Source organism: Gavia stellata, chromosome 1, assembly GCF_030936135.1.
Source record: "Gavia stellata isolate bGavSte3 chromosome 1, bGavSte3.hap2, whole genome shotgun sequence".
Lineage (NCBI taxonomy): Eukaryota > Metazoa > Chordata > Aves > Gaviiformes > Gaviidae > Gavia > Gavia stellata.
In genome coordinates, this window is record NC_082594.1 from 92,045,092 (window position 1) to 92,073,088 (window position 27,997).

At 34.0% G+C, this 27,997-nt stretch overlaps 1 protein-coding gene across 2 annotated transcripts in view; it reads right to left on the bottom strand.

The window, feature by feature from the left end:
- The window catches only part of DMD (dystrophin), a 907,831-nt gene that overhangs the window by 648,220 nt on the left and 231,614 nt on the right, over window positions 1-27,997 (bottom strand). For both annotated transcript variants that reach the window (XM_059827200.1, XM_059827195.1), the window contains 8 exons: window positions 27,825-27,995; window positions 18,427-18,606; window positions 16,272-16,400; window positions 14,536-14,706; window positions 10,832-10,954; window positions 9,239-9,376; window positions 7,160-7,312; window positions 6,050-6,232 (listed from right to left, as the gene is read on the bottom strand). In XM_059827200.1, coding sequence (XP_059683183.1) covers window positions 6,050-6,232; window positions 7,160-7,312; window positions 9,239-9,376; window positions 10,832-10,954; window positions 14,536-14,706; window positions 16,272-16,400; window positions 18,427-18,606; window positions 27,825-27,995 — 1,248 coding nt within the window. The remainder of the gene's footprint in view (window positions 1-6,049; window positions 6,233-7,159; window positions 7,313-9,238; window positions 9,377-10,831; window positions 10,955-14,535; window positions 14,707-16,271; window positions 16,401-18,426; window positions 18,607-27,824; window positions 27,996-27,997) is intronic.

The window sequence follows — 27,997 nt, forward strand, 5'->3', positions numbered from 1 at the left end:
TAATGATAAGTTTTGTCAAAATAAAATTGAAAGGAGAGCCAACTGGGTGCTATGTCACACATGACTCTTTAACCAAAGGCTGTTGGTCTTGTTTCCATCTCAACCATACAGTGAGCAGTAAAAAAAGCCTGTGGCATGGCTAACACTATATTCTTATAACCACTTCATATAATTTAAAGACAGCATCCTAAACCAGCCTTAGTCCAAGTTGCAGCAAGAATTTTCATTCCTCTGTGACAAGGTAAAGATGTTGAGTTTCACTTTTAAACTAGAGAATGTAATTCAGATCACTTCACTAAAGTTTATAACAGATAATGAAAAATGGTAGAGAAAATGCTTTTCTGTAAAGTTCTGTCATCTACAAGACAGGGTTTTTTAACTTCACTATTAAAATAGTGTAGAATTGCAGTGATGATAGTGAATACTTACAGAATTATTAAGGAAATATGGGAGAAGACAAATATGATTTAGAATTAAGAACTCAAAATACTGTAGCAAACTGGTTCACTTTTACAAAAGAAGGCTATAGATGGTCTTCACTTAAATTACCACAACATGGTATGCATTCATTTTAGACATAGAGAAGGTAAAGTGCATTTTAAAATGCATCTCTAAAAATAGCTCCTCTTCAGCTATATCGAAGACAATATTAATCTTCAGTGTACTTCCCACAGCTTTCTTATCTTAAATTAGAAATAAAACTGAAGTATTTCAAACACCATTAAATTTTTGGAATAAATTTTCTAATAGCAATTTCCACATTGATAGGTGCTAGAAAATGAGTGTAAACATTCAGCTGTGATTCTCTTCCCAAAGATTCTCATTCATCCTCACCCCTTTTGCAGACTACAGTCAAGAAAGCCCAGTCTTTAGCTGTGCTGTGTAAAGCTGTTTATTTAAAAAGCTGCCACTGTAAATGTCAGAAAAGTTAAATGATGTCACAGCATAACCTCTGTCTTGTCCTTAAGAGACCCAAAGGGCATAGGTGAAACAGGTACTAATCCATCACTGTATAGTTCTTTTGTCCAGTAGGTATTTTCCTATTTTGCTTTTTTAATGCCTTTTCTCCCTTTTATCCGTCCTCTCTCCCACTCATTGTAGGAATAATGAAGAATTAGTTTGCCCCTTCTTCTTGGCAACTATTACTTGGTTATTTACTCAAAGAAATATTTAAGCAAGGATAAGAGAAAAAAACCCACTTAATTGTAATGCTGCTGATTGTTAAAACTGGAAAATAATGATCGAAAACAATGGTAGCACATTACCATTGACCATGTTATTTAGATGCAGACAAAAAATTAGGACATCAAGTCCTGTGTTTATCTAACTGCAACACACTTATTTCAATTGATTTTTGATTTATATTTTAGAAAATATCTTTATATATAAACATATTTTAATAGTTAAAAAAAGCGCTTAAATTTCATTAAATTAACTAAATAGAACTCCATAGGTAAATATTAACTGAAAACTGCAAGATGCCCTTAAAAGACTGAATTTAAACAAACTCTTGAATTTCAGATGTAAACTTGATCAGTCCTTTAATCTGGTTCCAGAAGTCGATCACATAGTCTCTCACCTGAAGTGATCATCCAGTAAGGAGACAGGTTGAATTTCTGAATGCTTTATAGAATCTTAAACAGAATGATGTCTTTTATTTGGAAAAATGAAGCTTATGATATTTATTTCATAGCAAGTACTGAGAGTACTGGTTTTTATCCATATTGCAGATAACTATTGAACTGCTCAGACTAAATCACTTACCTTACAGAAATAAATATGTTTTGTATAGCTATTTTCCTTACTCATTCTTGTTCAATGCAGAGTCTAATTGGTATGAAAAAGACAGTCTCTCCTGATGTTTATCATTTGATCAACTTTATTATTTTTCCCAGTATGGCCAAAATCCAGGCCCAAACATTTCAGTAGTAAAATGACCATAGATTTCAATAGAATGTTTGTTTGTGTCACCAATGAAATTACTGAAATTACTTAGGTAAGCCTATTTTTTTGCTTGTATATACATCAATAGGTACATAATTTTGACACCTGTTAATAGGTTGCAAGAACAATATTCCTCCTGTCCTAAAAATACTCTGGCTTACTATTTACAGCATAGTTCAGCATATGTGATGGCAGAAAGAATGTTGGATAGCTTGATAAAATATGGTAATATGACATATGAAATAAGAATTTTTATCTTAGGCTCTGCGCCTGGGTCATCTAGAAAATATTTTCTCATGATAAAGACCTTCAGTATTCTCTACACACAGAGTAATTTCAGTCAGCTCAATAAAATCTAAACGGAGCCATGACATGCTCATAGACTGCTGAAATGAAAGCATGGAAAAAAAAACTTCTATAAAACAGGCATTAACTAAAGCTAATTTAATTAAATGTAATCAATGTATCAATAAATGGTTTTGATCCTGATTTGAATTAAACTATCTGAATCTAGCTTTTTCTCTGCAACAGATAGCTATTTTCATCATCCTGGAACAGTGGCATAAACTGCTGCAGAAAAATAGTAACTGGAAGATTTAGGTTTAGCTTGTAGCAAAGGGAATTGACAACTTTTCTGAAAACACTGTGCGACTGCCAAGGCTTGATGATTTTAGATTCTGCGGAGATAATCTAGAAATAAATGTCCCTTGACCTCTCTAATGTTATAATTTTTACTGAATTTTTTTTTTTAAAAACAAACATGTAATTTTAATATGCAAACATTGCATACTGCTCTAGGATTAAACTTTAATGACTTGTTTTTTGAAGAGTATCTTAAGCTTCCATGGATTTCAGTGGGATTTAGTGGTTAATCATAATTTTAAAACATGATGGTAAAATATTCCAGTCTTTGTAAGTTATTCAGATTTCACAACTGAAGTTACTACCTACTGATTTCAAACAGAAATTTTTAGCAGAAATTAAGTAGAACACTAAACTTTTCTTAACACAGGAATCTGAAATCTGCCCCACTGAAAACCTGAATTTTCTGCCCACTGTTTATTTTGCCACATATGAATAAAGACACTGGCTGGGAGAAGAAACTTGTGAGATAACACGAACTCCAAAAACTTCTTCCCACTCAGTGTCATTTTAGATTTTGTGCAGTTTTATTTATGTATTTCTGGACCACATTTAATTTGTGATTGCAATAAACCCACCTTTTTCCCTATAGAATGTCACACATTACTCTCTGACAATTTTCACATACAGATATGATCACTATACCAAATTGAATAATGTCTCAAAATTGGCGTTAAACAGAACACGCAGTTTTTGAGGTAATATAACTACATCATACCTTATTATCAAAAGTGGTGACAGAAAATTCCTCTCTCTATATATACACCCATATATATTTGTCAGTTAGTTGCTGGATATTTACTGCTTCATTTTTGTGAGACAATCAGAATTTAATGAGAATCTACCACGCTAGAGAGAATCAATTCTTATATAGTTATGGTTCCTATATCCTTCTGACAGGTATTCCCAACAAATATTGGGGAAAAGTAAAATCCAGGGGACCATGATCATTCTAATTTCACACTTTGAGATCAGAAATACATTAGCTCCAACAAAGGTAAGAAATGCAATCTGTCATTAAGCCACATAATTAAAGGTCTTCTTCAATGCAGTCTTGCTATGTTTATTCAATGAATCATAATGAATTGAAAGTTATACAGTACAACTAAATCCTCATTGATTTATAATAACAACTTTCAGGTTTTAAATAAGTCTGTTATTGAATACATCATAAATTATAAATAAAAAATGCAGCAGTTTTCTATTTCTTTTGCTTTAAAAATAAATCCTTTTTTGTATTTTTATTATACAGTTTTATTCAGTCAGTGGTTCACATCGAAAATCTCTGTGAAAGTTATTTTTGCTGGTATTTGCATGTGTTCAAGTGAAGAGTTTGAATTTTCATTTTTCTTTTCTATTTTAAAGTCTTGCACAAACAATTAATTAATCCTCACAACATCCCTGTGAGGTAGGTACTTAGGCTACATTAAAAAAAAAAAAAAAAAAAAAAAAAAGGACTCCAGAGAAATTAACTGATTCAGCAAAGCCAAAACTAAGACAGTAACAAGGCAGTTGTACTTCTCACTCTGATTTGAGCCATGAAAATATACTGCCTCTCATCAGTTTCAATAACTTCTGTAAAACTTCTGAAATATTTCATATGAGTATCACCTTGGTCATTGTCAACAGAGAACGATATTTTTCATGAGAAATGAGAAGGATAGAGTAATTATCCTGTAAACATGTAAATTTCATTGAATAATGTCCTCATTCTCCAGATAAATACTATCAAGTAGCCTTCTTGCTTGAAATAGTTGAGAATATTTAAAAATTTAACCATTACACGAATATTAATGTATTATATAAATGATATATTTTAACAATAAAAGTACATGTAATGGTTACATGGCTTTAAAAAGTCATTGACTGTATTCCTTTGACCAATTCAAAAGCACATGTAGTGCTGTATCTACCTTACATATTTTAAAGAAAAATATGCTAATTTTATTGACTTGCTAGTAAAATTTTGTAATGGATATACACATCCTCTGTCATGGTAGGTGGTGGGTGACATAAAAAGCACATTGACAGCAGAATGTTTTTGTATAAATTGCATGCACATTCTTATTTCTTACTTGTTTATCAGAGGAACAAATATATTCATTATAAGAAAAGACTCATTTACAAGACAAAGTGAAGCCTGCTCTAGCTCCATGCCAATTTAAACGATTTGCAACTGATTATATCCATCAAGTTTAATATAAACCATAGTAATCTGAAAAGAGTAATCAGATGGAACAAGATTTAATAACATGCAAACCAAAGTTAATGTTTCTCTGATTGTTTCCATTAACTGCATAGCTATCCCAATTATTATTTTTATATATACATTATGTAACTCAGTATTAGAAAAGTTAAAAATACACAATACACAGTATATTAAATAGAGGACTGTAATGACCAAAAGGTTATACATTATTGCTGCTTTTTGGAACTTTCGTTTTTTTAAAAACATAGCTGACCATATATCAGTTAGAAATAACACTTCATGTATTTAAATTTTCATTATCCTGTCAGTATGGCCCCTCTGCAATCTACGTGCATTTAAAAATGAATAAATAAAATTCTATTTTTTTAAACACCCCTTTACCACTAGCACTTTTAAGATTAGAGAAAAGCACATATAATGCAACAACTTCCTTCAGAGCAAATCTTATATTTCTTCATACAAAATCATAAGCCCAGATGACAATGAGTAGAGTTATAAGAATGGCAAGGAAAAACTGCTATGTAAATGCAAAAGCATCTCTGGTAACCTTCCAAATGGTTAATACCCAATACCTATTTTGGTCATAAACCTTGAATTGTGACAATTTATTTCCCTTTTATTTATCCAGTTATTGCAGCATGTATAAAACAGTAAGAAAAATTTTATTTTATATACAACCAAACAACTCAAAATTAGACATGAAGCTGGTTCATAAAATTGTGTTTTCATGCTGTCAAATTTAAAAGTACACTTTCTTGCAAGAAACTCCTTTGAGAATTCAAGCATTTGAACAAGAGGCCATGTATATATAGTGTCATAAGATTTTTTTTAATCTCTTCCTAAAGTGGGTAGAACATGTTATGGACAAATAAAAAAACAATTAAAATTGGCATGGGATGGGTAGTTTGAAAAAGACAATTTTTCTGATTTACACGTTCACTGAACAAACTAGATGCATGGCAAACTGATGTTTTTAAACTTGAAAACATTATGGAAAAATAATGAGGCAACAGAAATAAACATGAATTTTTCATTGCTGAGTTTTTTGTTATTGGCCGATTTGTCTTAAGGGCAATTTTAAGACCAAAGCAAAGAACTTTTATATTAGAATACAAAGATTCCCCCACTTGTAGACAATAGGGTTTTTCTTATTAATATATGAAAATTTGACACTGTCCCTGAAGCTCTCATTGTTAGTAGGATGCTGTTAGTAGTAGCAGTTGCAAACATACGAGTTTGCCAGTAACAACTCACAATTTGTGCATAGTTGAGTCTTCGAAACTGAGCAAATTTGCTCTCAAAATCTTGCCAGCGCTTGCTGAGCTGTATCAGGGTTGGCTCCACTGCTTTTGCAGCCCCATCCTTAGACAAGCGTTCAGCTTGCCTGTGCACCGCATTCAGATCTTCCTTCTTCTTCTCCAATTCTCCATCAATCTCCTAGTGAGCAAAACCAATACAGGGCCCAGGACAGTTAGCTAACTAGATCAACCAACTTCAAATTAGCAAAATACTTCTGTCAAATTCCATTTCCATTTTATTGTTACAATTAAAATTTACAGCTATTTCATATCTTATTTTACATTTAAACAAAACAAAAATAACTGAAATTGAAGAACCTTCTTGGAGATCGGCTGTAGAGATACTGACAGCTAGTACACACTGAAAACTAATTAGCAAAGGCCAATAGTTTCCAATTCCAGATTCTTGCTAGTACACTGTGATGGGCAATTGGAGAAATTATTTTCTCAATATGGGTCAGCATATTCAGGACAAATAGTGTTTGGACAGCTTACAAATATATTATGTGACTCTCTAATATATTACTTAACTCCTATTTTACTCTGTGGGAAACTCAACAGAGAATGAAGCAAAGAAAGACGATGCAAAATAAACTAGGAAAACCTTTGACAGTATGTAAATAAATCTATAGAGTTTGACAGTGACATATGAATATGTTCTGATGAAAATGAATGTGCTAACATGAGATAGAGGTCATCCATATATCGGTAAGTCATTTGTTCATCTGGAACAAAGATACATAAAATCAATTACAATTTTTACTAGAAAACATTTGATGCTTCTTAATACATTGCACACTTTTCATATTATAGACAAAAATTTTATTAAGTGTGTTTCAAATTATTTATGTAACATTCTGTATAACAAACAAATACAAGGTATAGTACAACAAAGAAATGTCAGTTTGAACATAGATAGTTACTGTTAGTTTTAATATAAATAGAAATAAAGAACTGAACTGATAATTTCCTGTACCTATTTGAAAATTTGTTACATTTGCTGTCTGTTAAATTGAAAAACTATCACTCAAAAAGATCTACCATGGCCACCCCAAAACAACATTACCTTTAGCTTCTGCTCATCTTTGTGGTCTGGTAGACTGGCTAACTTTTTCTCAATGTCATCCAGCCATGTCATTAGGTCATCAGCCTGCCTCTTGTACTGATACCATTGATGAGAAATCTCTAAAGCCTTTTTTCTTCTTTGAGATCTCAAGTCCTGTTCACAGTGCAGACATTATTAGAATATGAATTAAAGGCTTATAAAATATGAATTGGCATGTGTGCACACTGAAGGGGAAAAAAGTGCACAAGGCCACTATTTGTTTTAATTAAACATTGATATTAAAATCAAATATATATCTGAATGCAGAACATTTTCTTCAGTTTAACAGTATATAAGTAACTGAACACAGCCTATTTTCATCAGTTTAACAGATTATTTCTTTTTAAAGGAGGTTGTCTAATTCAGGGTTGTTCACATGTTGAATAAAACACTGAGACAGTCACCAATATTTAGAGAAGGTAAGACTCTTATACAAATGTCAATATTTTATATAAAACAATTCTGCTCAGATTACATACTGGACAGATGGAAACACAGCCCACTTAGTAACTAGCCATAAGTGGGCTTCCTGTATTTTGTGGTCTCCTGTGAAATTCTAGCCTGCATGCAAACTCTGTAGCTATTCAAAAGAAAAGAATTTCAATGCAGAAATGTATGCAAAGACAGGTTTCCTTTTTCTAAATCAAATACCATTTACATAACAAATGTCTTGTGTTTGTGACTCAGGTTTATAAAAGTATTAAAACTCCTCTTTAACAGGAAGTTAAAAAATGTTATTTTATTTCATATAAATATTATTGAATATATACCATTTGCATTTGCTTTAACTGCTTAACTTCTGTCATAGAGAATTCAGAAAATATTTTCACTACTATAACTTCTTGTTAAGAAGTAAGTAAAAAAATTACTGGTACATTTTATATAAAAATACTCAACCATTCTTGAATTTTATTTGACAAGGTTGAACGCCTTAACTGAGTTAAATCAATCACTCTATTCCATAAAAGCAGCCAGTAAGGATCTGCTCAATAGCACAGTTCTAGAAACACTTTTCTTGTTTCTCCTCCATAAAAATTATGAATTACTTCTATTTAACTTGAAACAGTCAAAGACACACCAAATAGATTTCAAGTTTCTTTTAAATGTGGACAAAGTAATGGTGTATTCCAGCTACTCTTTTACTGAATTCACACAGATCTGCAAAACTGAATGAAAACCACAGGAAAGGAAAGATGCTGCTTAAAAATAAGTAATAATAAAATGTAACCATGCCGTGTTCCCCAAGCCAAGAACAACTTCATGAAAATTTTCAAAAGAAAGAACAATTCTGCTTGCCAATAAGATGAAAAGTTCTTCTATAGTAGCCAGAGCCTACAGCTCCAGGTATGTGACCAAAGTGACTTTCCAACTATAAGATTCTTTCTTTCCTTTTATTTTTCCCTGGAAAGACAACACTCCCAATTACAACTATAGCTTGTCCAAATAGGTCTCACTGTGGATGTTTCTAGGAACAGTGTCATACAGTTATAACTCCAGGAGTGTGGTAACACAGAATTTTGATATGTGACCTTGGTTTTCAGCCTCTCAGCTGCTAGGTCTATTGGTACTACCACCTACCCTGTTTTAAAAAGGCTGGAGCCACTTTTCCCACTAAAAGAGCATAGCATGTAAATTTTTTACTAAAGGACAAAACAATTTACTCATTACCAGAAGTATGTTCTATAACTGAAAATAGAAGTTTGTGAGAACTGATTCTAACTAAGATCTTGACTGCTGTTAGAGAGATACAAAACATGCATAATGTGTTAAAAAAAGGAATTATTATCAAAGAAATCATTGTAGTCCAACTGGCAATCACATGGTTGTAACTCTGAGGACAAAGCAGTACTTCTTAAGCTGCAGATTTAAAATGTTTTTTCCAAGGCATCAAGAGAAGCATATGAAAATATATGTTTATAGCCAAATAGTTTTAAATTACTCATCTCTAAATAGTAATGAAGATTTAATTTAACATAGCAATGCTCTGAAATGAAGAAAAAGGGGTTTAGTAGCATGTGCTTATAATTGTAGCTCCTATACCTTGAGAGCATTATGTTTAGTCTGCAACAGCTGCTGTTTTATCTTTATTTCCTCCCGTTTTCTCTCATCTGTGATTCTCTTTTGAAGTGTGTCGCCCCTTTGTAGCAATTCTTTCACTGTGCTCTCATCATCTTCACTCTGATTTAAAAAAAATAAGAAGTATAATGGACATTTTAATCTAATTATTACTTAAGTACTAGGAGATACAGACTTACAAAAACTACACTTTCTCTGCTAAGCTAATCATCTAACTTGCATACTGAAGACCAAATAGCTTTTACTTGTTTTCTACAACACATGTAGTCACTTGAGGGGTACAAGTAAAACAGCACTTGAAAACCTACAGATGTTTGATATTAGATTTTACACAGCATGCAGGATAACAGTATGAAAACATTAAAGGCAAAAAGGTAAAATATTTTTTACTTTAAAACAAAAAGAATAGAAATATCTGAAATATTCTCAATCACTGTCAGTAGTCACTGAGATTGCCAGTATGCTAGGAGGCCATAGAATTCCTGACCATTTAATGTACCATCACATGCAAAACAGCTATTCTGGCAGGGAAAATGATACCACTAAGCACTTTTTACACAGAAGTTGAATCTATGCCACAGCTTCTGGGAGTGTATTTCTTGAACCACATGAAATATTTTTTGTAAAGAAAGGGAACAAAATATGCTCAAGTAGTGGAAACTGCCCTGTCAAACTTGACTCACTTAGAATTTACCACTGCAGTACATACTGCCTTAATTTTTAATTTTCCTGAATTAAAAAAAAAAAAAAAAAGAAAGGTCCTGTAAAGATTCCTTTCAGCATTGATATAAAATAGCTATGTTTGAAGAACTCCTTAAAAGGAAAAGAATATAGCTTGTAAAAAAATATATATTTGATCTCGCTGTGGATTCACAAAGAGAGGGTCCTAAAGATGAATCTCTGTTATTGCCCAGCCAAGAAATGTCACCCCTCTGAAAATCACTCTGGAGAAAACACACCACAGTGGCAACAGTAGCAAAGCACAGCAGTTTTACTCCTCTCTTTTTTCTTTCTCCACCCGCCCCCACCCCCCCCCCCCAATATGCATAAACAGTTTTACTACTTGGAAAGCCACAAAAACTTTTTACAATAAATAGTCAAATCAGATATGTTAAGAACTAATTGGCAAGTAGCATTTCTTTCGATGATCATTGCCTAGCATTTGTTTTTAGTGAATGTCTTCTTTTACTATGTTGCCCATTTAGATACATCATTCTGACTTTTCTTGGTCTTTTTACTACTACAGAGGTTTTAATATTCATTCCCTATTCTGTAATATTGCTGGTACTAGTATAGGACTCATAGATAATATTCCCGTTTCGCTTACTATTTTCACAAGGGTCGAATGTTTTTCTTATAAACTAACAATTAACTTATCACTAAAACTTTTAGTTAATGCTAGCTTGGAACTTTTGATTTTATGATATATTAGCACAGTAAAACTTTGTCCAAGTCATATCTAAAGTTCGCAACGCAAATATGGAAGTTTCTAATTTTCACTCAGGTTTTTTCATCTCATTGCCTACTTCACTCAGACTTCCATTTCAACCAAATTACCATATCTTTATTGAAGTCCTCCTCTTTCAGATTCACCCCCTGCTGAATTTCAACCTCCAGTGGTTCAAGCAATTTTTGTATATCGAAGTCGAATTGCTCCAATTCTTTCAAAGGAATGAAGGGCTAAAATGGGAGGAATACCAAGATTATTTAAATCACATACTTAATAGTTTTATTAGAAACATAAATGAAAAGAGACATATCTTCTACCCCCTATTGCTAAAACAATGGTAGACTTTCCATCATGTGGAAAAAGATCTACACCGTACAACTCAAAGTACCCAAAGATACAAGTAAAGATAGGTATTTAACAATACCTAAGAGTACATAAGAGTTCTATGGTGAGCGAAAATTTAAGAAAATATGATATTCTTACATTTGTGTGTGAGAACAGGTTCAGATAAACAGTGTAACATGATTTGTCTAAAAAATTAAATGTTGACACTACTTGGCTAAATTTATCTGGTTTGTCAGAAATTACTCACACAGCAACAAGCAATCCATTCAGATGAAAAAACACCTACTACTACCAATTGAGAAAAATTTCATGATAATTTGTTTCAGTGTTTTGAAATCATTGTTCTCTCACAAAGAATAGCAAAATCACCACATGAATTATATAAAACAAAAGACAGGTAATCTTTGTAGAAGATATTCCCCTAACAATATTTTGTAACACATTAAAAAACCCTAAAGAACTGCACTAAAAGAGCTTGTGTTTCAAAAATCCCCAACAAAAATACAGAACCAAAAAACCCTTAACCAAATGAAATAGACACAATTCCTCCAAAATGAATCACAGTATAATTATGGTGCTTTAGCTTAGCGTTCAGTTTTTAAACTAAAAAAAGCTCCTCTTATTAACAATAATACACCGCCCTTTATCTACCTGATACCCAAGTGCCTGTGGATCGTTTAATGTACAATATGCATTGTATTTATTAAGTGCATTGCAAAGGATCAGCAGAAAAAGCTTTCTTCTTTCAAAGCTTTAAATGCAAGAACAAGCAACAAATTCTTGATGATTCTTGCATAAAATTTAGATTTAAAGGTAATTAATACTTTATGATGTTCTAGGAACTCTTGGTCATACAACTGTCTTCTTGCTAAAGACATAAGCACATTATATTTTAATCAGTTCTCTTTCACTTCTCCCTCTAGTACAACTGGTATTTATCATAAAGCAAAATTTTGTAACAAAGATGATAATCAAAGTTAATCAGCTAAAACAAGAGAGACTGGACATCACCTATTCTCAGCTGTTCCACAGATGACATGGGAGAATTAGGGTAAAAATTACTTAATTGTATCTGGCTAATTGTTTCAATGACAATGTTTCAAGATTTTGCGCACTTACAAACATTAATGGAAATATAATAATGTGTGATATTTATAGAGACTAATACTGTGTTCACAAATTTTCATCAAGAAGCTCAGAATTACACTCCGTGAGCACTTCAACTGAGGTAGAAATAATAGCAAACTACACAGTAAGGTACTCTCAAGTGCTCTGATGGATGTCTTCAAAAGTACTTAAATCTCACTAAAAGACAAATCAGCTAATAAAACTGGAATAAAAAAATACTAATCTCTGACAAATCCTAAAAACAATAACAAAAAGGAAAATTAAAGGAAAAATACTAAATGAAATTCCAATAATTGAGTGAGGTTGAAAGACCACTTGAAAATGTTAAATCTCATTTTAGTACTAAAATCTTTTTGTTAATTATGGACACAATAATTATGTACTACCATTTACTGACTTCACAGGTCATTTATTATTTACTTCACTGTTGTACTGATAATTGTTAGCATTAAAAAATATAGCTAAATTGAAAACTGGTAAGAATTGATTGCAAATAGATTATGAGAGCTTACTATCCTCTTCAATTGATTTTTTAATCTGTTATTCACCAAGTGAATAATTTTACCTGACTATGAAAAAACCCCAAACACTTAGGAAGCATAATATCACCCTGTAAGAATAATAATTTTTCAGCCCATGAGGCTGAAATCATGGCTAAGGGAAGTGCAGTTACCTACATTAGACAGGTGGACAAAACGAGGCACCCAGCAATTTAGTCCTTTCTCCAAACACATACAGCAAGTCAGTGAACTGCCAAGAATTCAGACAAGCTTTTGCTTCTCTATCTTATGCAGTACCTGCAACCATAAATATCCTTTGTGAATCATACCCTAGCTGTCCATTCGCCAAGGTCCTGGAAAAGGTCCCCTAAATTCTAATTTACCATTAAAATTATGCGCTGTAGATATACTTCTCATCTGGCTAGTTACGTAGTGTGTAAAGCTTAGTGAGGTGCGGCCATTCCAGCTCATCTTGCCTATACAATCTTAAATGGGAAAACACCTGAGAGAGAAGGTTGCCAGGCTGAAGATGTTTGCAGGCTGTGTTCTGAAGACACTTCATCTTGATAAGCATCTTTTCCCAATTCTTTGAGTGAGCCCACAACATGCAATGCAAACAGTTAACCCATCATAAACCATCTAGAGGCGGTCCCATTGTTCCCTAAGACCAGCAGTAATTTCACACAACCCTATCAAAGCTGCATCAGCCCTGTATGCTTACAGCGTTGTGGAAGTGCAATGTAAAACTGAGAAGGAAATCCTGACTGCAAATAGCAGATGTTCAGAATAAAAATGTCACACAACACAGTTGTTTGGGCTTTGTGCCAAGCTGTTCTCTGTCTACAGTTTGTACTTCTGTAAGATGTTAAGCGAGAAGCACACTGGAATGGCTGAAGTACTATTGATAGCCAATAGGAAAAAAACAGGATGACCTTTATTCATGGGATATATTCTTTTCTGTTCCAGAAATGAAACCTAAATAAACTCAAATATCCACAAAGAATGTGCTGATTACACAGGGTATTGGGACCTGCTTAAACCCCAAACAAGTAGTGAAAACCATGTCTCTTTGCTTATGCTTTTTGCAAAGCTTATTTCCTGCTCTGCCACTGATCCTCTGTGCATTCATTTCCAGTGCTATTGCACTAGCCAGCAAAAAGAGTTAAGATTGGGATCCATGTATTCCCATTATGCTATATACCAACCTGTATGGCTGCCTGCTTTAATCTGCCGAATAGCTCTCCACAATAAAAGCGGCAAATACAATGGAGTAAGTAGGTGGCTTTTGCCCTCCCTCATTCCGATTCAGAAGTCACAACTAAAAATTACCTAATCCATACTGAATTCAGATTCAGTAGCGAAATTAGTTGTACAGATGAGCAGCTGAAGTATAATTGATACAATCCGTGTATATCTATCTATCTATCTCCGACCTTGGTGAGTCACAGCCTCATACGAAAAGACAGGGTGCATTTAATGAAAAATTAGCCCCCAAAAACCAATCTATATCAAAAAAAGGCTACTCATACCTTGAGAAGATTAAGAATCTTACTAATTCCCAGATGTTGCTCCATCTTTATAAGTTAATGAAGTAATCATTGTTACGTTCATATAAAGTCAGCAAATACTTCTAATTGTAAAACAGTAAAAAAAGACCTTAATGCCAAAAAACTCAAACCTCCACACTTTCAAAAGAATATATATTCTTAAGATCTACGGTTTTTTTCCTTTAAAAGCTTAGTTTTTGGAGAAACTGCAGCCCATTATGTAGTTGTAATTGTACACCTTATATAAATACCATTTTGTATGCATCTCCATATGGAAGCAAGCCCTCCTACCTTTCCACTTTTAATTCTTTGCGATACAGTTGCAAATCGCTGGTTGAGCTCTGACAGTTTAGGCTCTATTATTTTCCTGCAGTGATCTCCACGGTTTGTCATCAAGTCTACTGCCTGGTCACGCACAGAGTCCACCTTTGGATGCATATCATTCAGCTCAGCCTTTAAGCGCTACAGTCCGTGAGCAAGAGACAGGGCTTGAAGTTAGTAATAAATGCAAAGAGAGAGAAAGAGAGAGAGAGAGAGAGTGTGCAAAGGAATAGGGAGCAAAACCACAAAGCACATTCAGATAATTATGCATGTGTGTAAATCCAGTAGAAATACATTAGATAACATTCCCACTCATATCCCTCAAATTTATGGCAGGAATGTATCCACATGTCTGTTTTAATTTCTCCTACAGGAAATCAATGGTGAACATTATTTCTAGGCAGGTTCTTATCTTCAGTAATACAATCCTCACCATATTTCAGGATATGCTAAATTATTTTATGTTCCTAAAGGTAAAAAGAGCTGCAAATTCATGTATTATGGAACTGGATGTGTGGTTGTTGCTTTCATTACTGTTCACTCCCGTAGCTGAGGCAGGGAAAAATGGCCAGATGAAAACCAGTGGGAATTTTTTCTATAAATCTATCACAGATTACAAAAAACTGAGGGCAAATACTTTCTTCCTCTGCAACAGTAATCTTAACAGTAGATCCCAGTATGGGCAGAGGCTGAAAAAGATAGCCAGGCATTCAGGAATCATAAACACAGTTGGGCATTAAGAATGATGTCTGTATGAAATGCCTTTGTGTAACACAGATATATATACCTGTACTGACGGCAAAGATAATTGTACTTTGTACCCAATGGTGGCAAAATTGTTCATTCAACTACAACAGTCTGTCCTGTAACCCTGCTGAGATCAATGAGGCATTGATTTATTCTCTGCCTTGGAATTTGTAAAGTTTTGCTTTAGTGAATAGTATCATTATGCTAGTGCCAGCAAAACAATTCTGATTTTGATTTGCAAACTGATAGTATGTACTGACCATGGAGTTCAATACAAAGTAAAACTTCACACTGATTTCAGAAGAAAAAAAAATCCATATAGATAATAATTTGAAGTTGTTTAATCTTAATGAAGAAGGTATTTTAAATGAGATACTTTAAAATTCACATCTATCTTGCAAGTTAATTTTTCATCAGTTGATCAAATGATGCAATGAGCCAAATAAAACCTTCTAATCAATACACTAACCCATTATTATCCAGCTAGTTCACCATATAATACTCTTGTCTGTAGTGTTGGTCTGACATCAACACAAACAGTGTTTATAGAATTAAAACAATCATATGACAGATATCAAACACAGATGCCATATATATGAGAAAAGTATCACAGAAAAACAGAAAAGCAATTAAAAATGAAGAACACAGAAAAAGAGGATTTTGTTCAACCAGATGTGTTTAAGGAGTATTTTCCAGCAAATACAGGTTTAATAAGCTGCTGTTCTACTCACCAGGAAGTCCCCAAGACTTACAATAACATATCTGGTTTTATTTCTGCAGGGATTTAACTTTCGCAATGCAGTGCAAATTTATTAAGTAATCTACAAGCTGCCAGAGGGTAGCTTTATCACAGAAAAAATAATGTTAATCAATTTGTGATACCTTTCAAAAGAAGCTAGTTTTGACACATCCCTTTTTAGAAGAAAATTAATGGTTTCCAGAAAATCACATTTTTTTACCTTAAGAATTTCCTCTTTTTGCTGGGGCTTTTGTTTATCAGATTCATCCAACAGTATTTCAGCACGATACATCCAAGTTGTGACATTAGCTACATTTTGATCAAAAGCCTCCATGTGCTTTTGATATTCCTGTATGTGGAAAAGGTAAATACTGCATACAAAAAAAGTAATCAGAACTGAAATAATAGCTGTAATTATGCCAACTGTGGCAAACATGCATACATTATGAAATTAAACTTGTTTATTTTATAAAGTAACTGCTTGTTTTGTGAATGATAGAATCTGTTGGTTTTTTGCTCTCACTTTATATATTATGTTTCTTTAAAAAGACATTTCTAGGAGAGAGAGAAGCTTCCAAAGTGACAGGCAGGAGTCACAGCAAGACACAGGTGTCTGGAGCTCAGCCAGGCTGCTGAGAGGAACAGGAAGCTGACAGCCAGATCTACTGGAGGTGGAAAGAAGAGTTTCCCAAGAACCAGGTACAGAATTCGTTTTGGAAAGCCACTAAGTTGACTGAAACTAAGGTGGAAACAAAGATGCACTTGCAAAGTCACAATCAAGAATGTGAGCTTTGTATATAAAACCTTTATTTGCATTTCACCTAACTTCTTGACTTTGAGACTCTGCTTTTTAAAAAGCTATACTAGTTGCTATTCGAATAAATTTTTTCCTCCTTAATTTCAAAACCTTTTGTCTTTTTTGGTAAGCTCACTAGAATGAGGTCTAGGCATATCCACCTCAGAACTCCAGGCAAACTATGTGTCGTTTGGCACAATACTAAGTAGGTAATACTTTTTATGGCCAAACAGAACAGCTCAATGGTATGTTGCAGTGGTTACCACTGGTACACTACTAAAATATCTATATTCAGCCTGTGTTTACAAGTTTGCCAACTGTGGCAAACATGCATACATTATGAAATTAAACTTGTTCATTTTATACAGTAACTGTAAAATCAAAAGTAGAGATAAAGTAGAGGAATACATAACTATACCAGTCTATAAACTCCATTATATGTTTCTTATAATCAGTTCCACATTGAAGTTGAGCACCTACACCATACTGAATGAAATGCTTAAGTTTTCCAAATAAAATAGGTACAACCAGGTGCTTGCACTTGTATACTGCATACAGCCGAAGAAGCCCTGTAGTGATGCTGCATATCCAGCGCAGCAGCATTTGTAAGGTAACCGCACGGACTCTAGTGGACCTCTAACAAATCAAGCTCTGAAAAGTCATTATAAAGGCTAACACGCCCTCAAGAACCACTTCAGTTTCTCTGGGTTGAATCTGCATTCCCATTCTCTCAGCACCAGAAACAGCATACAAGATTTCCCAAAGCATTCGAAAGGTTAAGACTTCTGTGTTTAAGTGTTCAAGCTGTCATGTCTTCATGGCAGAATTAATTTTAAGGGAGAATATAGTTATGTGACTATCAGCAGTTTGAATTAGCTGGGGCTGGGGCTCCTGAATCCGAATTAAATGTGGTTTAGGGATTTTACTTCGGACTAAGCTTAATCTGGTGCCCTTAACTAAGTATGCGCACCAAAACAGGCACCACAAAACATGCACATCATGCAGTTCTGTAAGACCAAATCATAGTCCTTGAGCACATTAGATGCGCGCTGTAAGCTTCTGATTTAGCTGCCTCTGAAATGAATCTAGTTCACACACACCAAAGCTATCCTGTGGACCAAACCAACATGCAAGCGGGGACTTACTTCCCAACTGTACTACTCTTCCAAACAGAAATGCTAATGTAGTCAAAAGCAGACGAGGCTGTTGGTATCAATCCCAAGAATTATTCAACTTATTTGCCTATTTTTTTGACTTGATTCATATTCAAGTAGTCTAGGTCCTTGGGGAGAAACTGCATTTCATTCATTAGGAAAAAAATAAATAGTCCAGGAACTACCGAGGCAGACAGGAATGGGAAGCCCTAACAGTCAAGACTCCACAAATCCATCACTCTGTAAACAGTCAGATTCTTAAAATATACACAACGTACTAAACAATGATCAATAATCTGATTGTTTGTGTACCTACGTAATCAATAAATGTAGTCCACAGCACCAGAAAAAGCACTCCTATAAGGCTGAGCACCTATGACTGGGCACCAACATTTCCTCTTTGTGAATAAATGCATTTTCCTTACCAGTAACAGATTGAACCATTCCTCAGCACGTGAAGTTACTGCTATCCAATTACTGTTCAGGAGGCTGAGTTTATCCTCCACTAGACTTTCCTTTCCTTTCAGCACTGTCTTCAAATTCTCTCCTAAATCACTGATGCTCTTAAGATGGACCTGGCGTTTCTCAATCTCCTTCCGTGTTGCCTACATGAGCAGAATAAAAAATAAAAGTTCAGGAAATTAAAAATTCTCCACACTAAGAACATCAAATATGAAAACAGCCAGTAAGTTCATACTAGAACACACACTCTTGCTTCCTATAGGAGGGGAAAGTGTTCTGTGAAGAGCAGTAAATAAAAAGTAAGTTATTCCTCTTTAGCTCTAATAAAATTGTAAATGTTCTTCATATTCTCATAATCTTTTTTGCTAATAGTTTAATTTTTAAAAGTGTGATTTATCTCTCATTCCAGTGTTCAAAATATTGTTTTAATACTTAATTATTAAACAAGAATCCACATTTTTAAATAACTCAATACAAATATTGTAAGTTACTTTGCACATAATAAAATTGCATAGTTATCAAATAGCACATAAAGCTTACATAATAAACGGGACAATAATAAAGCATCATGATGACATCTTAAGACTTAGAGAACTCCACTGAAAATAATCTCATGAAATACTTTAATATTCCTTTAATATTTTTCAATGCAACCTTTTTCAGTAGAAACCATGTTCTTCTCCCTGTTAGATTTCTTGTTTCCTAACTGGAGAAATGCATCTTTTCTTTCAATTAATTTGGGATTTCATTCTATAAACTAAAATACCGAAATAAGCTATTATCCATAGCACCTCTAAGCTTGAATGATTAAAATACATATGCAGTCCTACAAGATCAGATTTCCAGCATCTCCTCCCACTATTATCTTACCTTATACGATTAGATTTAAATGATATGTAAGGTCACATAATTTACTCATTATTCATTTCTTAATATTTGTTGCAACATGCAAGATGTCTAACAAAAGGAGCAAACCCCAACATATTTAGACAACATGTAAAAAAGCAGGAATTTAATACTAAATACTGAGATGACATAATGCAGAGCATAACAATCTTGCTGAATACTAAAAGAGAGCCATGAATTCCTTACACCTAATATCACATATAACCAGGTTTATGAGAAAAATTTATCTGAGCTCCTTGGCACTTGGTAGCAATGATCCAGGCGTGTATGATCTCTGCTTATAAAATAAAGCTCCAACTAGAAATGAAGTGGTCCAAACCGAACACAAACAGAAGTAAGGAGAAAAGTAAAAATCACTTGTCTCCAGAGACATTGATTTCTCACAGATAACTTGAATACACTAAAAGAAGAATCACTTCTAATCAAATCACCATCACAATTCTCCCATCTCAGGATCAACACTGTTACTGCAGTAGAACTGCACCTTTATCACCTCCACGCTGTCACACCTCTCACAGTCACACATCAGTATGATTTTGTTGATAATGTGTTGTTAGGTACAGTAACATTTTCAATTTGTAATATAGACAGTATAGAAATTACTTTTTGGTACAATACAATCTTAATAGTACCTCAAACTTATTTGGCATGTTATGCTTAAAGCAGCTGCTCACTTCCTATGCTTAACAGAATTAATCATCTAATTTTGTAATGTTATTTCACAGAAAAGGTTTTACGCTTGCATTTCATGTGAGTATGAGAAGTTTTCCACATTCTACCAATTTTCTCAAATACAAAGGATTTGTAATAGAATCAAGACATGATTAATGCAAATTATTAACTATAAACTACAGAATTAGAGAATTTGAAATTGAAAGTTTCAATTTTCAGCAGGTTCTAGTCAGACTAAAGGGAAAACATGCCCTATTCTAATACCATTTTGTTTCACAGGAGGTACAAAATGTCATCATAAAAAAAAAAAAAGACACACAATAAAATTTACCTCCAAATCAGGATGGAAAGTTTTGATCAGCTTTATTACCTTTTCCAAACAATATGCTTCCATTTGGAAAAGAATCTCTGAGGCACATTTACTATGTATTGTGGTTTCCTTTGTATTTTACATGTGTGAAAACTCAGAGCAGTCTTGGGCTATATATATAAATATTAAACCCAACTGTTACCGAAAATTGTAACCAAGAAAACTCTCCAAACAAAATGATAGTTTAGAAAGCCGACATTGTTTTATTGAAGCGCTGGCTGCATAGGGGATTTTTCCTCCTGGCATGCACACCAGGTTAAAATCATGACAGGTATTTAAAGCAGTTAACAAAGTTAGTTACGCCTACTGGTCCTAGCCTGTAATTAAGTATTGGTTAGTACCTTTCTTACTTCATCTTAAAGATACAGTGGTCTTTTAATTCACTATGCATGCCCAGAGAGTAGGGGACTTATTTGGGTTGGGGGCATTTTCTAGCTAGGAGGTGTGGTTTTCACAGTATAATGAGATTATAATGAGGAAGGTTAACTTTAGGACACTATTTTGGCACTCTATTCTATTTTCCTAGGATTTGTCCTTGTGTTAATCGTTATTGCTAGTTAGTGGAAAGTTAGTGGAGACGGTTTTAATCTTTTATATGTCTAAATACCAGGTGCATTCATTACAAAGTATCTTCTTTACATTCTTTCCATTTTTTTTTTACTTATTTTTGACCTTGTGTTTTGAGATGTTCTGTAACACAACTATAAATGAAAACAGATGGATCAGATAATTAAATATCTATTAAATAAAACTGCTACCCAAAAGCCAGATGTACAATTCCCAATGTGTAAGAAAAAGTGCAACAGCACTTTGCCTGATCCCGGGAGTTGTTTCTTTCAATGTAAAGAAATAATGTAAACCAAAGACTAGGTGCACCTCTGGGCAATATGAATATTAACACTCCTGTGTATTAGCAATTAAGGGACATAAATAACCAATGAGATAAGTAAAAAATCACACTTCTCACACCTTCTTAAAAAAACCAAAACATTGATGCCTTCAACACAACACCAAAGTAAAAAAGCCATCTTCTGCAATACTTCAAATCTCTATTATTCAAAGTTCTTAAGTATAAAATCCTGGACCCACTGAATACAGTTCAAAAACTAACAGGGTGTGTAAAGACAGCAGGATTGCACAGTGTTATCAGCTAGGATCTCCTCTGTATGATATAATGTGTACTAGGTAAACTAACAACTTTTATTCAGTTCTTTCAAAACTTTGATAACATTTTTTTTTTTAATTCGACATGTCTTCATTATATTATTCAGAATTCTCTTTTCAATATTACTTGGCAGTCACAATCCACATATACTTCATCCATTGCAATAAAACAGATAGCATTGGTAATTTTTCTGTACTAACAAGACAAAAGGACTGCTATTAATTTAACAACACTATATAAAACAGATTAAAAAAAGTGTCATGATCCCAGGATTATTTCATTAAAATTCAGGGAGTGGCTTTCAAAATCTGCTAATTATTGAAGAGCAAGTTCCAATATTCAGTGAATTGGCTTTCACTCATCACCTTTCCCTGTATGTTCTTGGGGAATAGAAAAGCATATTTCAAAATTAAGGGAAAAAAAAAAAAAACAACCTTGCTGGATTTAAACCCCATTCTGGTTGCCCTGACATCAGATTGCAATTCAGCCCTTCAGTTTATTTGAAAATATGTACGAAAGATATAGATTTTTAACCACAGACTCAAAATTGTTAGCTCTGTAATTTAAGAAGAATGACATTTCAAACACCAGAAGCCTTAAAAAAACAAACCACTAAATCCCAAACACCACCACAATGGGTACAATATGAAACATTAACAAACAAAGTGGTGAAATGCTTCCCAGAAGGACTAGGCGATTTACACATTTTGATTCTGGGTGTTTATCAGGATGAAACTATGTAACATAAATAAAACACATAGACATGTTAGAAGTTGGGAAGAAGCTAATTTTCTGATGCAATCTCACACGGCATTTTGGGGAAAGAGAAATATGTAGACAAAAGATTGAACTAAGCATAACACCTAGAATTCAATTGTGGCTGTGAAAATTTGTCAGCAACGTTCAACAGTGTTTTAAAACAGATCACATTAACTCTGCCGTTTGCCATTATAGTGCAGTTATTAAACTAACTTTTTTTTTCCTTAGGACTAGTATATTTATTTATAAAACAAAAGTTTACTCAACTGTGTATTACCTGCTGGAAGACAAAGGTTCCATAAATGCTTTCAGGAAAGACAGCTCCATTAAAATGTGTATACAAATTACACAGATTATATTAAGGAGATATATATATATATATAGCCATCTCTTCTTTACATATGCCTCCATGTAGGATCACACCTACTAGCAGATACAAGAGTTAAAGATGATGTCAACCTCTCCATTCAAATTGCTGTTCTAATTTCTGTTAGACAGAATTCTGAAATGTCTCCTTGGAAGAAACTCTTGTACTTCCACTTTTTTGAAGTACCAGTTGTGGCTATTTAGTACAGGATGCCACAATGGAAAATTTTTGACCCAAAAAATTCATTCATATTTCACTGAATGGAATCTTTCCTTAGCTTTTAAAGGAACCGATATTCTTTTCTCACTTGTGATTCTCAGAAAAATGTTGGTAGCATGCCTTAATCAAAACTGGGAAAGCATGTCACCACTGAAATCCCAGAATCCAAACATTTCCAAAAGAACTGGCATCTAGGTTCCCAGCACCCAGGAAATGAAAGCAATCAGACAGATCCTTCTTCTCTGTTAAAACTCCGCATCCAAAGCATGCCTCAGGATAACCAGTTTCTAAATCCCATCCCAGTAACACCAGAAGGAGGAGGGGGAGAAGGAGATAAGACCAGCTGAGCTTCCCAATACTAGTCCCTACCATCGAAACCTCAGGAAAGAAGTTGTAGTGTAAAATAAAAGCTTTATTTAAGAAAAACAAATTTGGATGGCTTGAAACTCAGGCAGAAGGCAGATTGCTTTGCAGCATTGAAAGGCATGGGGGCAAGCTTTACTGAGAATTCATAAGAGGTTTATAGTTGCATACAATAGTATTTTACCTATTTTACATATGGATCCATAGGATGACAGGATGTATCATGCTAGTATAAATAAATGCAGTTCCCTGTGTAGCCATGTACACTCTGAGTGGGATTCACAGCTCGCCTTCTGACCTCACTGTACTGTGGCACACTCTATCTTTCAGTTTACCAACAAATACTACTGTTTCTTGTTGTGGGTTTTGAGGGTTTTTCCACTTAATGTTTCATAAGGGAGTGAAAATCATAACCTCCTTCACACTAGCAAACACTAATTAGGAAAGAATGACATCTGAAAGCAGAAGCTATATAGGAATGGCTTTTTCTAAGGATGTGGTGCAGAGGGTTTCTGAGCTATACTTTATAATGATAAAACTACCACATATCAGATTGAACTATTGATGTTTTTTCAAACAAACCAGAGTTGTGACTAAATACAGAGGATAATATTTTCATTGTGCTGGTCATTAACATAGGTAGAATAAAAAAATTCAACACCAACAAATGACAGAAGAAAAGTTCTATGTGCCTCCAGATTGCCTGTACACTGTGGATTACTGAGAAGTAATCTGTGCAATTTGAACCTCTCCAAAAGAAATGAGTTAGGTGGCTCAGCTCTCACAGGTGGCATTACAGAATTAATCAGAAGCTGAAATTATGGCCTTCTGTATAGTCAGTGGCTGATTATACATATTTATTTGTTTATTCACAGCACATCTTTCATTTTATTGCGTTCTGGCCACTGACTATGAATCAGTTGACACAATTTTCAGATCATTTTCTTTTACTGATTTTACTGACAGGAAATATGTTGCTTATGTAATTCTAAGTACTTCAAGTCAACTTTATACTCACTGGTATTATACACTGTGCTAAAATATAACATTAAAGCACTGGCAGACTCATACTGCTGATAGTAGGGAGTGATACAAGACTTTTCCTGGTAATACCATCTGCCATTTCCTTTTTGAGAACATGGTTTCCTGGCAATCTAATTCTTATCAGGCCAGTTCCTGATTAAAAGACAAATAAACCCCACAATGGTTAATGTCTTCAGTGACAAATATGTTCACTATATCAGACTTCCAATTATAAACGGATTTCTAATATGCAATGTTTCATCACTATCTTTCCACCAACATGTCATTTTTCTTATCTATTATAACAGAACTGAATTAAAATGGAAAGGTTTAGCTTGTCTCTACTGAGTAAAAAGGCAGGCTTTACAGTCTTCAGTATATTGCCCATCTCATTTCACATAACTCAGCCAAACTTTTGTTCCATCCTTAGAAAAACTCTAGACATGAACAAATAACACACTTCCCTTCATGTCCAGATTAATGCTTTGTTTCATTAACGTCATTTCGTACTCCAGATGGACATTCCTTGTTATTTCTAGGTGTTTATACCTTGGAGATAATGTTCGCATGTATGATTTTTTTATTCTAGCCTCTATAATTATCTCTGAAACCCTCTGAGTTCCTTTCACTTTTAAGAAGTCTTGGGTACTGAAAATGAATTAGAAATAAGTGCAGTAATAAATATAACTGCTTCCTTGTGCTGTAAAGAAAAAAAGATTATGAATTCTCTGCTTAGCTATATCGACAGCAACACACATCCAATTTTCAGTTCATCCACACTATTGAGTTCTCTTCTCTCTCCCTCCATTTTCCACCTTAGTTTTTCTGCAGACTTTCCTCACAATGGCAATCCGCCGGGCCTAATTCATCTCCCAGTGCATTTCATTAGATCGGTTACTGTCTTTGGCAGCCCACTTACCCAGGAAGTCCAAAGCCCAAAGCTGCGACATTAATCAGATACTGTGAGGCCCTGGTTCTGGGGACTGAATTATTGATGTAAGATTTTGTATGATGCCTCATTGAAATTCACATAGGAGTATCAGTTTCATACTTATTTATGAAGTCCTCACAAGAATTTTAAAGTGTCCAGGATAACATGCAGCAATTCCTGCCTCTCAGTGGGAGCAGATTCTTTGGGAAAAAGTATACTCACATCACATAATTTCTGCAAATACTTACATTTGAAAGGCCAGGATCTACCACCTACACTGTCTGTTGGATTGCTCAGAATTAAAAGTCTGCTTATATTTATGTCAATATTGGTTTATATTTCCTAAAGAGAATCTTAATAAAGGAATTCTGAAAGCCACTCACTCAGTATGTATATACTTCAACAAGAGGCGGCTGCTCTCATCCAAAGTTGTTCGTTTATTCTTATTTTAGTGATGAACTGACTGAAGGCGAAGAGCTGAGGTATTATATGAGGTTAGACTGCAGTGAAGGCTTTGGGCAGGATGTGAAGCCAAAATATGCTTTTTACCAGTTTTTCCTTCAACCCTTTATGTGTCAATTCCTTGTGAAAATTCACAATAGTCAGTTGAGTTCTCTGAGATTAGTAGAGCGAGTGGTTCCCCTGTTTGGTATATTTTTCATGTTAATACTTCTTATTTTAATTACCACTTGTTAACTTTTTTGATTGTCATAAGATTAAAATATGTTGTAGTTGTTGTAGCAAGTGTGAGACATAACAAGGACTTCCCACTGTGTAACTGCATTGATCATCAGGCTTTAGGTTCTAATTATGCAGCTTCTGAAGCATTAAGGTTCACATCTAACAGTTAAATGATATTAAGGACAAATCTTTCTATTTAAGCTGCTGTGAAACTATATACATCTGGATTAACTTTCCTCAACACGTGTGCAGGAACATACAGTGTACATTTCTGTTTCAGTAGGACTGTACCGTGAAGTTTAACACCACCAAAGATGACTCTTGTTTTCATGACTGGGTAAATGGACTGAGTAACTGACAGGTTAGTTTTGGGCATTAAAACCATACGATTGTCTTACCCATCTCTTAAAAATTTAACACTTATCCTTTGTTATGGGTGTTAAGATCACAATACCAATCAAAAGTAACAAGAGGAACTGCACAGACTTTACTGTAGGAAAAGCAGAAAGTGAAAATGAGAGAACATCAAGCAGCAATGGGTTTTTTGGGGATCGAGGTTTTGATTTGAAAGTCAAAGCAGCAATAGTCAAAGCAATAATTGTGAGATAATAACAGAAATAGTTGATCTTTATATATTTTTGGATACTACTTTTAAAATATTGTCATTCTTAGAGACTGATGACCAAAAAAAACCCAATTCCAAACCTCACAAAAGACTTGTAGACTTTCTTTTTATTGTTATTAGTTTGCAAATCACCAGCACATTTCAAGGCTAAAGACATTTTATCAAACCAAATTATACTTCAGTGCCTTTAATCTGCACAGCCTTTAAAAAATTAGTAAGGTTGCCTGTGTATTATTCATGACTATTTCTATAATGCATGGTGAAACTGGTAAAATGTTTAAAGGATTCTTCCTATTAAACAAAGCAGAAGTGGTAAATTTTTGCACAAATAAACAATACAGTTTAAGGGGGTTTTTGTTGTTTTGTTTTGAAATTATATAGGAACAATTATCCAAAATGCTGCTGGCTGCACATAATTATTTGAAATTTTGAAACTTTGGATAATTTTGAGCATAGTTTCCTCTAAAGCACAGATTTTAATATGTGTGTACAACAATGACTTGGTTTGCTTATGTTTTGAGTTAGATTGGATTTTTATTACACATGCAGAATATAAACTAGATTAGCTAGTGTTGAATAATACTGTGCTAAGTCTTAACATTACACAGAGATATGCAGTTTGATGTAGAACTCTTGCATTCCTCAGTGATTCTGTAAGAAGTTTATCTAAACTGTGACACACATAGTAATTTTGAGGAAAGTTTCATTTTAGGCTTTGAGTTTTAACCTAAAATGAATTCAAGATGAAGTCTCATGGAAGTAAGAAGGCCCCAGAATGAAAACAAATGAGCTACAAACCAAAAAGGGTAAGAAAACAAATATCCCACCTCTTGGCTGCTATCTGAACATGTGGAATATATAGTGTTCTGACATCCTTAATCTTTCACCCACTGGAGCTGTTTTACTGTTTAATACTTTTCTAATAATGAATAGAATGGGATGAGAGAGAAAGGGATCTCTGTTTACAGGGATCTCTATTTACATGGATACTGAATGGATAATTTATAGTACTCTGAAAAAATGAAATTCTAACTTTAAATTAATCTCAGTGAAGATTATTGCAATATGAAGGTGAATTGTGGTATTGATCTATACGGAGACAAGATTGTTTAAACTTCTCTGAGCATTAACGTTAGGGTGAGATAATACCATAACAGTTGACAAAGTTCCACTAATTACAACACCAGAATTTTTATTCTTTTTATCAAGAAAGAAATCTATCCTTCTGTAATATGCGTAAATTGAAATATATAAAGGTACAGTGTGTGTTACATTGTTACCTTGCCCCAGGCAATTTCAGCATCCAAATTGCTAGGCATCCCCTGCACAGCTGATCTCTTTGTCAATTCTGCATCTGTCGCTGCAAGCCATTCTGTCATAGCATTAATTTCTTTTCGCAGCTTCCGGGACAATTTCAAGCATTTCTCTAACTCTTGCTTTTTTTCTGTCACCT